Source organism: Ranitomeya variabilis, chromosome 5, assembly GCF_051348905.1.
Source record: "Ranitomeya variabilis isolate aRanVar5 chromosome 5, aRanVar5.hap1, whole genome shotgun sequence".
NCBI classification, from domain to species: domain Eukaryota; kingdom Metazoa; phylum Chordata; class Amphibia; order Anura; family Dendrobatidae; genus Ranitomeya; species Ranitomeya variabilis.
In genome coordinates this window covers 416,216,351-416,231,676 of record NC_135236.1, presented here as the reverse complement: position 1 = coordinate 416,231,676, position 15,326 = coordinate 416,216,351, and the positions used below count along the sequence as shown (strand labels likewise).

At 41.2% G+C, this 15,326-nt stretch overlaps 1 protein-coding gene across 1 annotated transcript in view; it reads right to left on the bottom strand.

The window, feature by feature from the left end:
- The window catches only part of WIF1 (Wnt inhibitory factor 1), a 230,938-nt gene extending 216,937 nt beyond the window's left edge, over window positions 1–14,001 (bottom strand). The window contains exons 1-2 of the mRNA XM_077265198.1: window positions 13,760–14,001; window positions 13,459–13,598 (exon numbers count right to left, since the gene is read on the bottom strand). Coding sequence (XP_077121313.1) covers window positions 13,459–13,598; window positions 13,760–13,901 — 282 coding nt within the window. The 5' untranslated portion in view covers window positions 13,902–14,001. The remainder of the gene's footprint in view (window positions 1–13,458; window positions 13,599–13,759) is intronic.
- Between the last annotated feature and the right edge of the window lie 1,325 nt (window positions 14,002–15,326).

Here is a 15,326-nt window from a genome sequence, read left to right as displayed (position 1 = left end):
TTTTGGGGTATTTATCTCTTTGCATTGAGAGTTGCGTTGCGTTTGTGAACAATAAATTTCCCACATATTAACATTGACAACAAAATATGGATTAGGAATGTCATCAGTGTCCGATCACAATGAAGAAATGAAGGGTCTCTGGCCCTTTTTGGTCCTTTCCAAACTGCTCCACTCCCTGTCAGTGAATTGCAGCACAGTCATTGTATGCTCCCATGGTCTAGTGCTTTCGATCACAGCCATCTTCATGTCCATAATACTCTTTAGACCTAGCTGATGGGAATCTGTCACCAGGATTTTGCAACGTAATCTGAGAGCAGCATAATGTAGAGACAGATGCCCTGATTCCAGTAATGTGTCCCTGACTGAGCTGTGTGCTGTAGTTTTGATAAAATAACTGTTTTATGAGCAGGTGATCAACATTTGAGGACTAGTAAACCTGCTGCTAGGTAGTCAAGCATATCCCTCTGTATAATTCCTTTCCCACCACAGATTGGCAGCTTTCTGTGTACACTGTACATGTACAATCAGTGGTCTGGGATGGGTAATGCAGGGCTCAGCATTCAGAGAATTCAAGATCTGCATAATTTAGAAAAATGACATTATACTGCTCTCAGATGAGATAACAAAAACCTAGTGACAGATTCCCTATAAATGCAATCAAAGGAAAACTTAACTTCATCATATTCTCTATTGTCCACGGATGTTGGACTGCACTCTGCTGACATCTGAGCGCAGTCCGATGTTTCGCACACACGCATAGACTTGTATGGATATGCGTCTTCCGAATTCCAGAGCCATTCGAAATATGAGAAAAAATAGCAGATCTGCACTGCCCCATAGAATAACATTGGTCCGAGTACTATCTGATAAAACATCAGAAAGCACTCAGTCGTGTTATACGGTCATGGAAACGAGCCTTTAGGCTATGTGCAAACGTTGCGGATTTTGATGCGGATCTGCAGCGTTTTTGGACACGCGGAATTGCATCAAATCCGCAGTGTAGTGCACAACCAATGTTAGTCAATGTGAAATTGAGAATTGTTGTGCACATGATGTGGAAAAAAACACGAGGATTTGCAGCGTTTTATTTTCTGCAGCATGTCAGTTCTTTTTGCGGATCTGCAGCCTTTCAGCACCCATTGACTTCCATTGTGTCAGGCCAATCCTCAGCAAAACCGCGGGTTTAAAAAAGATCTGCGGATCTGCTGCAGATGTGCCTGCGAGAAATGCTGTAGATGAGAGGAAAAAGTGTGTGGGCGGAGTGTGGGTGGAGACTGTGGGGTTGCGGAGAAGATGTGCGTGTCTGTGTGCGGGTGTCTGTGTGAGTGCTTGGGTCTGTGGGGCTGTGTGTGTCTGTGTGTGTGCCCGGCTGTGTTTAGGCAGGCATCGTCCCATGGGACTACTAATCCCATCCGGCTATGTCTGCTACAGTGACAGCTGAATGATGGGACAGTAGTAGTCCCATCATCCGGCTGTGTAAAAAAAACCCCACACATATACACATACAGTACATACAACATACAGTATATACTCACTGTACACCTAGTGTCCCACGACGATCTCCTGTGGAGAGCTGTCACATCGGCAGATGCGACCGCTCTCCAGGGGCTCCAGTGATACAGTGAAAGGACGTAATCCTCCGCACTGTATCCCTCTGCCGTAATTTCAGTATAGTTCATACTGTCACTTGCGGCACCGCTGCATGGGAAAAGTCTATCTATTATCTATCTATCTTTCTATGTGTGTATATGTAACACCCCAGGTAACCGGTTGTTACAGTGATGTTGCCTTCCTTTCGGGGAGGGCGATATTATGCTTGGAGGCAATGGAGTTCTCTTTATCAGGTAAGGCACCCATATGCAACACATTCCAAATCCAGGCCAGAAGGGGGAGCTCAGGACCCGAATTCAGGGGAGCTTCCTTAGACTTTATGTATCCTGGCCTGGAGGAGGAGCTAGTCAGTCTCCAGCAGGGAGAGAGAGAGGAAGGACATCTGGAACAGACAGAGAGGCCTAGCAACCACGGGGGAGCTGCAGCCTCTGGAAAGAGAGATAACCTGAAGGGTTGTATGTAGTGGAGCTACAGAGAAAAAAAGCACAGGAGTGGAAAAGGGCTCAGAGGGGAACTGTGACCAGGCACCCTCAGAGCCAGAGCACAGCAACCGAGCACCGGGAGCCCGAGGCTTTAGTGGGACTCTAGGACACTTAGCAGAACTGGAGGGCTGAGATCTTTATGTGATTGGCCCACACCACACCTGAGATGCAGCAGTACCTGAAGAGCCTGGGGCATGATAGAGTCCCTATAAAATGGCTCAAGCTGCCCGTCATGCAGGTACCTGTTTTAGGACAGGGGAAAGAGGACTTTGCCAGTAAGCTTCAGGCAGCAGGGACCACATACAACAGCGCAAGAAGGAAAGACTCACGGACCTCAACTGGGAAAGGGATCCTCTATTGCCTCCAAGCCAGCTGGGCCACAGCTACGCCTGTACCTGGTACTCTGGACTGAGATGTACTACTACATCAGTAAACCAGGTAAAGACTTTACAACTTGTGTCCTCCACTTATTCGTCGGCATACAATATCCTTGCCACACACCTTGGGAGACCTGGGGACCCCGCTTCACCTGTTGGAAGCATCACCATCCAGCCGCCATACCATCACCCCAGAGGACCCCTTTAAGCAGCATCGGTGCCTACTGACTGAGAACCACAGGTGGCGTCACGAACAATAGACTTTATTCACAATACCCCTTAAAAGACCTTTCCCCTTTAACTGGGTGCCCAGGGCCACGGACCGGGTTGCAGCCACCGTGACATCCCCTTTAAGATCGGACCCGATACTGAGTACCCCACGGCCCAGGCGGGCGACTCATAAACATTATTCTTCAATGGAGTATGTAAGTGAAGAGGTTGGACAAGAAATTACCTCACAGTTCTTTTTTTTGTTCAACAATAGGTCTTTATTTAGCTTTCAAAAATGCATACAAATTCGCATGAAAATACGCATCAAAAACGCATCAAATCCGAGCGGATTTTTACCTGCGGTTTCTGTCAAGAGATGCAGAATCTGCGCAGAAAATTCCACAGGCAAATCTGCAATGTGTACACATACCCTAATAGTTACACAACCACATAAAAGGCTATATAATAATTTATGTTATGCCACGTTGACAGGTTCAGTATCTGGTCAGTATTTTACATCAATATTTATAAGCCAAAACCAGGAGTGGAATAATCAGAAGAAAAGTAGAATAGAAACACGTCACCACTTCTGTATTTATCACCCACTCCTGGTTTTGGTTTACAAATATGGAGGTAAAAGACTGACCAATTACTGAATGTGTGAATGTGGCTTTTTTGCAGGAACGTACAATAAGGGCAGCAATGGAAAAGTTTTAAAAAGTATACAGTGCTTTGCGAAAGTATTCGTCTCCCTGGTACTTTTCAACCTTTTCCCACATATCATGCTTCAAACATAAAGATACCAAACGTAAATTTTTGGTGAAGAATCAACAAGTGGAACACAATTGTGAAGTTGAATGAAATTTATTGGCTATTTTACATTTTTGTTCAAATTCCAAAACTGAAAAGTGGGGCGTGCAATATTAATCTGCCCCTTTAACTTAATACTTTGTTGCGCAACCTTTAGCAGCGATTATAGCTGCAAGTCGCTTGGGGTATGTCTCTATCAGTTTTGTACATTGAGAGACTGAAATTGTTGTCCATTCTTCCTTGGCAAACAGCTCGAGCTCAGTGAGGTTTGATGGAGGTCGTTTGTGAACAGCAGTTTTCAGCTCTTTCCACAGATTCTTGATTGGATTGAGGTCTGGACTTTGATTTGGCCATTCTAACACCTGGATACGTTTATTTGTGAACCATTCCATTGTAGATTTTGCTTTATGTTTGGGATCATTGTCTTGTTGGAAGACAAATCTCCATCCCAGTCTCAGGTCTTTTGTAGACTCCAACAGGTTTTCTTCAAGAATGGTCCTGTATTTGGCTCCATCCATCTTCCCATCAATTTTAACCATCTTCCCTGTTCCTGCTGAAGAAAAGCAGGCCCAAACCATGATGCTGCCACCACCATGTTTGACAGTGGGGATGGTGTGTTCAGGGTGATGAGGTGTGTTGCCTTTAAGCCAAACATATTGTTTGGCATTGTTTCCAAAAAGTTCAATTTTGGTTTCATCTGACCAGAGCACCTTCTCCCACATGTTTGGTGTGTCTCACAGGTAGCTTGTTGCAAACTTTAAACAACACTTTTTATGGATATCTTTGAGAAATGGCTTTCTTCTTGCCACTCTTCCATAAAGGCCAGATTTGTGCAGTCTACAACTGATTGTCGTCCTATGGACAGACTGTCCCACCTCAGCTGTAGATCTCTGCAGTTCATCCAGAGTGATCATGGGCCTCTAGGCTGCATCTCTGATCAGTCTTCTCCTTGTTTGAGATGAAAGCTTAGAGGGACGGCCGGGTCTTGGTAGATTTGCAGTGGTATGATACTCCTTCCATTTCAATATGATCACTTGCACAGTGCTCCTTGGGATGTTTAAAGTTTTTTAAATCATTTTGTATCCAAATCCGGCTTTAAACTTCTCCACAACAGTATTACGGACCTTGTGTTCCTTGGTCTTCATGATGCTCTCTGTGCTCCAAACAGAACCCTGAGACTATTACAGAGCAGGTGCATTCATACGGAGACTTGATTACACACAGGTGGATTATATTTATCATCATTAGGCATTTAGGACAACTGTTAGAATCTGTTTAGTTTTTGACTATCCGCCATTTTCTTGTGGAGTTCTGGCTGCTGGTCTTTTTCTTCTGGTGCTGGGTTTGTCTTGGGTCAGGTGTTTGTATCACTCTTTATTAACCAGCACCCGCCTCCCAGTCCTTGCTGGACAATGGTGTTAATTTGCTTGAGCTCTAGCTTGGTGCTTTGCTTTGTCTTCTGTGTGTTATTTGTGCAGTGCTGGTACCTCTGGTTCTGCTAGCCTTAGTTTCTGTTTTCTATTGGTTTCTGCAGCCTTCTCTGTGTTTTCTATTAGGAGGTGACCCGTTTTTGCACTCAGTCCTTAGTTCTTTTAGGGAACCCCTTCCCCTTATCTATAGGTGTTCCCTTGAGATTAACCTAGGATCGTCGGGGGTCTATTCGCAAGGAATGGGTCGCCCACTCCATTTAGGGTTTCAGCCTAGTCATAGTGCAGGGTCAGTTTTCCCCCTTCTACCTTAGTCCTGTGTTGCAGATCCGTAACAACAACATTGGATCATTCAGAGATCCACAATGAACTTCTGGAGTGAGTTTGCTGCACTGAAAGTAAAGGGGCCGAATAATATTGCACACCCCACTTTTCAGTTTTTGAATTTCCCAGAAAAATTTAAAATAATCAATACACTTTGTTCCACTTCACAATTGTGTTCCACTTGTTGTTGATTCTTCACCTAAAATTTACATTTGGTATCTTTATGTTTCAAGCATGATGGGTGGAAAAAGGTTGAAAAGTTCCAGAGAGCCGAATACTTTTGCAAGGCACTGTAGCTCACAATAGAGCTCATGCCATTGAGAAAGCCACCGCAACTGCAGTACCAGTTAACAGCATTTAGCTACAGTAGTCCTTATCAATAATTGTACCCTTATCATGATAATATTAAACAGTGCAATCTTCAATTGTATGATAATTAATAGAGAGACTCTAGTGATCATAATTCATTTTTACTATTGTAGTGTCCATTATAAGTGGGTTAGCTCTGTAAAGTATGTTAGAGTTTAGAACTTCAAAGAGTTCCTGTTATTCACATACCGTACACATACACAATGACCTTTGATAGACCAGTTTAGGGTAACAATCATTTCTTAGACTTGTTGCATAAGTATTTTCAGAATGTATGCCATTTTTAGTGTTCGGGGAAAAACAATATTTTCCACATTGGCAGAACAACAAGCTAATCAACAAAGCCAGCTGCTTGACTCTAAACTGATTGCAATACATGTCTTGGCATGAATGCATTAAGATACTTTTCTCCTAATTCAAGTAAACTTGTGAGGAACAGAAGATTACTGTACATTGCAGTGAATGTGTGACTCTAGGGCAGACCTGGGCACACTGGAACAAATGGGCCCGATCCAGCTCTTTGCTTGTTCCTATCCGACAGACGGTCCAAGATAGCCAAAGGGCAGAAAACATTGACTTACTGGGTATGAGTTGGGGGAGCCAAGTGCCAAATGGCAATGCGATCCTCCTACTCAGCATCCCGATTTAAATTGAATCTGCACTCTTTTCAATTTTACACATTCAAGAAGATGAGACAATCACATTAAAGGAAAAAATCTTTTAGAAATGAACATTGAAGGATCACTACAGTAGTTTTTATTACCCCCTCCCTCCATTAGCCATCAGTTTGTACAATTTATGCATAATAACACTTTTCAGTTGCTGTCTATTGTCGTTTCCAGTACTGCTCCTTTGCTCTCCCACATCATGTGATCACAATTGTGAGCAGCCGGTTCATACAGAATCTTTTGTGTGGACTGTAGGTTCCTTTCTTAATATAAGTCTTTAAGACTTAAACTGAAGTTTTTATAAACCTACATTAAGAAAGGAATTAATAAGTGAGCCAGCTAGAAAGAGCTGTGGACGTATGATTCAGGAGAGGATCGGCGCAGTGCTGGAAATGGCAGAAGACAGACATGGGTAAATGTTATAATGCCCACAATGTAACACATTATTAATGACTAACGTAGGAAGCAAAAAAAAAACTTCTGGAGTGCTCCATTAACTTTTATTTTTTCGGTTTTGGCTATTTTGGTTGGCACAATCTTTAACATTGAAATTGCAACACCCAGAAGGAAAAATAAAAAAATCATAGAATTATGGAAATTAAAAAATTGATAAACATGTTAATCCAAATCAATCTCCATCTATAAATGTGTCAAAGACAAAAGTGGGACTCATCACTGAATAGGAGATACAGTGGGGAAAAAAGTATTTAGTCAGCCACCAATTGTACAAGTTCTCCCACTTAACCCCTTCATGACCTTGGGATTTTCCGCTTTTCCGTGTTCGTTTTTTGCTCCCCTTCTTCCCAGAGCCATAACTTTTTTATTTTTCCATCACTATGGCCATGTAAGGGCTTATTTTTTGCAAAACAAGTTGTACTTTTGAACGACATCATTGGTTTTAGCATGTCGTGTACTAGAAAACGGGAAAAAAATTCCAAAAAAAGTGCAATCCCACACTTGTTTTTTTATTGGCTTTTTTACTAAGGTCACTAAATGCTAAAACTGACCTGCCATTATGATTCTCCAGGTCACTACGAGTTCATAGACACCAAACATGTCTAGGTTCTCTTTTATCTAAGAGGTGAAAACATTTTCAAACTTTGCTAAAAATAAATAAATTGCGCCATATTCCGATACTCGTAGCGTCTCCATTTTTCATGATCTGGGGTCAAGTGATGGCTTATTTTTTGCGTGCCGAGCTGGCGTTTTTAATGATACCCTTTTGGTGCAGATATGTTCTTTTGATCGCCCGTTATTGCATTTTAATGCAATGTCGTGGCGACCCAAAAAAATTTTGGCGTTTCAAATTTTTTTCTCGCTACTCCGTATAGCGATCAGGGTAATCCTTTTTTTTTATTGATAGATCGGGCAATTCTGAACGCGGTGATACCAAATATGTGTAGGTTTGATATTTTTTTATTGATTTATTTTGAATGGGGCGAAAGGGGGGTGATTTAAACTTTTATTTTTTTTTATTTTTTTCACATTTTTTTAACTTTAAAACTTTTGCCATGTTACAATAGCCTCCATAGGAGACTAGAAGCTGGCACAACGCGATTGGCTCTGCTACATAGCAGCGATCATCAGATCGCTGCTATGCAGCAGAAATGCAGGTGTGCTATGAGCGCCGACCACAGGGTGACACTCACAGCAGGCCGGCATCAGTAACCATAGAGGTCTCAAGGACCTCTATGGTTACAATGCAGAAGCATCGCTGACCCCCGATCATGTGACGGGGGTCGGCGATGCGCTCATTTCCGGCAGAAAGCGCCGGTTAAATGCCGCTGTCAGCGTTTGACAGCGACATTTAACTAGTTAATAGCGGCGGGGGAATCGCGATTTCACCCGTCGCTATTGTGGGCACATGTCAGCTGTTCAAAACAGCTGACATGTCCCAGCTTTGATGCGGGCTCAGTGCCGGAGCCCTGCATCAAAGCGGGGGTTCTGACCTCGGACGTACTATCCCGTCCGAGGTCAGAAAGAGGTTAAAAAGATGAGAGAGGCCTGTAATTGACATCATAGGTAGACCCCAACTCTGAGAGTCAAAATAAGAAAACAAATCCAGAAAATCACCTTTTCTGATTTGGTAAGATTTATTTAGCAAATTGTGGTGGAAAATAAGTATTTGGTCACCTAAAAACATGCAAGATTTCTGGCTCTCACAGACATTTTTCTTGCTGGGTCCCCCAGTGACTAGTTAAAGAATCACTCCTATCGAAGTTTTTATTCTCTTAACATATTGCAGTCATCATAGTATATAACACTGTGTACTTACAATTGCTCATTTTCCCTTCTACCCAGTTAATTCTTCTCTTGCCCATTAGGTCTATGATATCACGGGATTAAAAACAGACTAGCCGAATCCTTCTAAGCTCTATGTAGAAATAGGAAGTCTCTTTTCACTTCATAAGCCATCCTCTTCTTCAACTACTGACCCAGCTGCTCCGCTCCTTCCCCCTGACAGGGACTTTGACGTGATGTAGAATTGTAGTTCTAATGCTGACTCATGCAGAGAAAACAGACTTCTTGCTTCTACACAGAGCTTAGAGGGATTCAGCTAGCCTGTTTTTAATCACGTGATTTCGTAGACCTATAAGCCGAGATTTTCAGCCCATTATTTTGGGCTGAAAGTCCCCCTCTCGGCTTATACTCGAGTCATACCCGGGGGTCGGCAGGGGAGGGGGAGCGGGGGCTGTCTAGTTATACTCACCTACTCCCGGCACGGCCCCTGCAGTCCCTGCTTCTTCCAGCGCTGCATCTTCTTCCTGTACTGAGCGGTCACATGGTCCCGCTCATTACAGTCATGAATATGCGGCTCCACCTCCCATAGAGTTGGAGCCGCATATTCATGACTGCAATGAGCAGTAACGGTGACCGCTCAATACAGGAAGAAGATGCAGCGCTGGAAGAAGCAGGGACCGCGCCAGGAGCAGGTAAGTATACAGGGAGGGAAGCGCTGCGCGATATTTACCGCTCCTCGTTCCGGTGCGGCTCCGTCATCAGCGTCCTCTGGCTGTGACGCTCAGGTCAGAGGGCGCAGTGACATAGTCAGTGCGCGCCCTCTGCTGAGCGTCAGTGCTGGAGACGGAGCCGCACGAGGAGCAGGTAAAAATTGAAAGCGCTGGCGTCCTGAGCGAAGAGAGGTGAGTATGTGATTTTTTTTTTTTTTACTGCAGCAGCAGCATTATATATTGCACAGCTTTATATGGAGTATCTATGGGGCAATAATCAACGGTGCAGAGCATTATATATGGCACAGCTTTCTATGGAGCATCTATGGGGCCATAATAAATGGTGCAGAGCATTATATATGGCACAGCTTTCTACGGAGTATCTATGGGGCCATAATGAACGGTGCAGAGCATTATATATGGCACAGCTTTCTATGGAGCATATATGGGGCCATAATGAACAGTGCAGAGCTTTATATATGGCACAGCTTTCTATGGAGCATCTATGGGGCCATAATGAATGGTGCAGAGCATTATATATGGCACAGCTTTCTATGGAGCATCTATGGGGCAATAATGAATGGTGCAGAGCATTATATATGGCACAGCTTTCTATGGAGCATCTATGGGGCCATAATGAACAGTGCAGAGCTTTATATATGGCACAGCTTTCTATGGAGCATCTATGGGGCCATAATGAACGGTGCAGAGCATTATATATGGCACAGCTTTATGTGGAGCATCTATGGGGCCATAATGAACGGTGCAGAGCATTATATATGGCACAGCTTTATATGGAGCATCTATGGGGCAATAATGAACGGTATGGAGCATCTATTTCTATTTTTGAAATTCACCAGTAGCAGCTGCATTTCCTACCCTAGGCTTATACTCGAGTCAATAAGTTTTCCCAGTTTTTTTGTGGCAAAATTAGGGGAGTCGGCTTCTACTTGAGTCGGCTTACACTCGAGTATATACGGTAACTGGGTAGAAAGTCAAAATGAGCAATTGTAAGTACACAGTGCTATATAATCTGATAACTGCAATATTTTAAGAGGATAACAACTTTGATTGGAGTGTTTCTTTAATTGTGCTGGTTTGTCTTACTATTGTGATTCTTTGCAACAAGCTGCTATGCGCAGAAGAATCAGAAATGCATAACAAAAGCAACAGCAATAAGCTATGTCTTGTCTGAATGGATGCAGCAGGTAGAAATACTCCACTGTTCTTTATAGATGGGCTGGTGGTAGCAATTAGACATCCTGAAGTACCAATAAAAGTTACATAAGACATTTTTGTTAAAATTGATGCAGTATTTTTTTTAGATCAAATACATTGATTCATCAAATACATGATTGTTATAAATATACAGCTGTGAAACAACAGTTTAGTGTGATTTTATCAACTACAAATGGAATCACATAACACATGAATATGAATTTTAGATGAAAGCCATTCCTTAAAATATACAATATGCAGTAACAAAGTATCTTAAAACCTTTGCAAAAACATCATGTAATAATTTATATGATTACAGCAAATATAAAGCTTTGCTACTTGAAGTAGGAAGATAAGACTACATAGTGCTATCTAGCACGATATTAGGGCAGGGGTGAATATAGTTATTACGTCAGTACATTAATGAGATACTATTGACTACTGCATATGGCAGACATGCAATATCACATTATTTCTCTGTTTCTGCACGTCTCAGATATTTCACTGACTGATCTGCATGACATTAATGATATCTTGTGCACTGTGAAGAACCGAGGTTGTGTACTGAACATTTATACTGTGTAAACTACTATGGAAACCAGATGTAGCTTACAAGGTGCCTCGCATCTCATCTCTAAGCACTAAAGCCTTTTTTGGCCAAAGTTTGAGTGGTTTACCGCTGTTTTCTATCAGATAGAACAGATGGCATGCACATGCTTGCTGGACTAAATGAAGTGGGATTTCAGCAGCATTGTGCTTTGATCCCTGGTGGCATGTCTACAACACCAAGATGCAAAATACCACAGAAGAACAGGATCTCAATATTAAAGACTGGGAGACACATTCTTGATATGTGAACCCCTTTAAGTAAAAAGAAGTCATGCCCACAAAATGTAAACATATTGACATTCCATTTTGGAAATTCTGCCCCAGAGGTCAGGAAATAAGGTATTTCCTCTGTTCGGTGACATGCAGCACTGTAAAGGTATATGTCCCTTGAGTGCAGTATATTTTCTCTGGTTGGAATCACTGGTAATTCTTACTAGGAAAGAATTTGAACTACTGATATTAGGAAATAAAGTAAATATTAATGAAAAAAATATTAATTATGCTTGGTGAATGAACTACTGATCCACATTCACAGAGATTCCTCAAGTATTTACACAGGCATGGATCGGATTTTCCTTTAGTCTATAACATGGGGGCTTATTTCTGGGGCAGATTTATAGAAGCAGTTACTCAACGACTTGGAATTGGCAGCCCGCAGATCTTCTCACATCACAATGCCACATGACCGATCTTACTGCAATGCTCTGGGGATGGTTTACCCACTACGTCGCCTTGCCGCTTTGATGAAGGCCTTGTTTTTGGATGAACTTGAAAGAAAGGTTAAACACACATTTTTGTTTCTCTTTCAAGTTACTATGTGTGACATATTTACAGTCAGTTTTGTGTTTGAGCAGCTGGGAGTCTGGGGCAGCTGCATGGGGACTCACATTGCCTCCCGAAATATTAAATGGCACAACAAGATCAGAACAGTGCCAGAACTCTGCCAACCACATGACCTATTTGAGCACATGAGAGATCCTGCCAAACTTTGTTCACTTGCTATGAAATTCTGTTATATAAACTTCCCATAAAGATAAAGTCTTTTTAGATGTAACTGCATATTGACAATAGTAATATTAATAATAATAATTGATAATATAAATATACAGTACTTGGACATGAAATAGTGAGTAGTTCTGCTAGTGTTATTGGTATGGTATGTTAATATTATTACATTCCTGAGCTAGAATAACATATGTATAATGTATGATAATATGCTTTATAACCTATATTTATTTACCTATTTTACTCACTTATATGGCACCATTAATACCACAGCGCTTTACAGACATTATTGTCACTGTCCCCATTGGGACTCACAATCTAGATTCCCCATCAGTTTCATTATGGTTTTTTTTCTCTATATGCTTTAATACTAACACTAATAGATTTAGATTATATTAGTGTTAATCTTAAAGCATATATGTTATAAAGCATATACATTATACATATATTATTCTTGATCTGGTATGTAATAATGTTAACATACCATACCAATACTACATAATAATACTAACATACTATACGAATACTACATAATAATACTAACATACCATACCAATATCACATAATAATACTAACATACCATACGAATGCCACATAATAATACTAACATACCATATCAATACTACATAATACTAGTATACCATACCAATAACATAATAATACTAACATGCCATACCAATACCACATAATAATACTATCATATCTTACCCAAACCACATAATACTAGCATACCATACCAATAACATATAATAATACTAACATGCCATACCAATAGCACATAATAATACTAACATATCTTACCCAAACCACATAATACTAATATACCATACCAATACTACATAATACTAGCATACCATACCAATAACACATAATAATACTAACATACCATACCAATACCACATAATACTAACAGACCATATGAATACCACATAATAATACTAACATACCATACCAATACCACATAATACCAATAAACCATACCAATACCACATAATAATACTAACATATCATACCCAAACCACATAATACTAATATACCATACCAATACTACATAATACTAGCATACTATACCAATAACACATAATAATACTAACATACCATTCCAATAACATATAATAATACTAGCATACCATAACAATACCACATAATAATACTAACATACCATACCAATACCACATAATAAAGCTAACATTCCATGCCAATAACATAACTATTCACTATTTCACGTCCAAGCCCCGTACAGCACCATACCATTTAACCCTTCATGACAGAAGGGAGTTACATACTTTAGATATAAACACAAGCCAAATCACACACCATCATCTATCATTAGCTCACATCCAAACACTTGTCAATTCTAGCTGTCAGCCTACTCATTATCCTTCTTCTAGACATACCTGGCCAGTGGCTTTCCAAGTAAAGTTCATCGCCTGGATATTGACAGGAATAGCTGGCATCCTCTGCTGGGCTTTCCTAAAATCATGAGTGAATGGTGCCATTTTCCCCTCAGAAACAATCAAAATATCTTCTTCAAAGCCTGGGAACAAATGTTATGGTGATGAGAAGACAGGTACATACACATTGTGTGCTTTATCACAATGCATTCGGTACACCACATTATGGACCAGCGCACCTCAGAAACTTGGAATATGACATTAAACTATGATTTCTTTTGAACCCCCAGCTAAAGGTTTGTACCTATTAACACTCTTGCTTGGTGCGCATCAATCCACATGTACAAGCTGTCTTCTTGGTGCTGAGCAGCCTCTGCCTGTGCAAACACCCAGAAGAGAATGCTCCATAGCTGGAGTGTGGGGCAGCAGAGTGCTGGTAGGGCCATGCTGCTTGGTGAGATGCTAGTGTTTGGCTCTCCACTTTTCACCTCCCTCTGCCCTGGGCTCTTATACTGATTGTATTGACTTTTCCCCCTGTGCTGTGGGGCTGCTCTGATCTCACTCAAGGGGCTGGCTTCTGGCAGCTTGGAGTCAATGAAGTAGTAAAAGGAGGGTGACTTGGGGGAGGTGTCCCATTACAATTTTCCAGAGCACCACAAGGGAGCGACACACAGCAGCATAGAAATCTGCTTAGAAGTTTATGCAAGAATTCAAATAGCAGAAGACACAAAAAAAGAAGCTAACTTGCTAGAGAGCACTCATGGATTTATTTAGTATAACATGCATATTCATTCTATTTTTCAAGAAAAAAATACTTCTGTTTAAAGACTAGTACACATCAAAGGTTTAATTCTGTGTACAATTCTTTTTTAATATTGGATGTCTATTATTAGATTGCTCTGAAGATCAAGAGCAGGAAAAAAAAAAAAAAAAAGTCCCGTGGTTTTTGAGTAACAATGTCAGCAGATGTGGTTATATTATGTCAGTGACTGCTGTGTCACACGCAGAATAGCGGTGTAATAAACAGATACCAAATCCCAGGATGGAAATAGAGTATTTGATATCCATGCTCCTCATATTTCTATTGTAAAGAGTTATTTTTTGTAAGTCTATTAGGAAATTACAAGTCATACTAAAAATTGATTCCCAACCTGCGGGATCAAGGCATGTGTCTTTCACTATCGTGCAGAGTTCAGTCAGAACATCTCTGAATGATCTTGTAGATATGGTGTGGACAGTATATGCCAGAAGTGTCACAGATGAATTAGTGATCAAAAGAACTCAACATTCATTGCAGCATATGGGGAATAAAAGGCTAGCCTGCCTGGTCTAATCCCACAGAACATCTACTGTAACAAAAAAAATAATAAAAAGAAGTACCATGGTTACGACCACTGATAGATAGAGTGACAGCTAGTTGCTAGTGGTCGTAACCATGGATACCTAAGGTCCTGCAATGCCTGCACTTGAAGAAAGAGAAAGGGAATCAGAAAAACTATGCTACATTTCTAATTGGAGGTATTTGCTAATATTATTATTATTACACCTACTGCATATTGGGAAAGGATCTAGGGGATGGAAATACCCCTTTAAAAGGAACTTGACAGCTAATATACGGGCAGCAACATGTATCAGACACTGTCTGTATCATTTCAGCCATGTATGTTTGACTCTTTATACGCTTAATAGCTGAACAGGTGGGTCTCCGGCGGCTTCTCACTCACTCCCCTAGAGTGGCAGCTTTCTCCACATATACACACACAGGGCAAGACCTGTCACACAAGAGGAGCTAGGGGTGATAAGCCAATGTGGACCCGCGTGTCTGGCTAGTTTCCTCTGTGCCTTGGTTCCCAGACGACTAGTAAAGTATG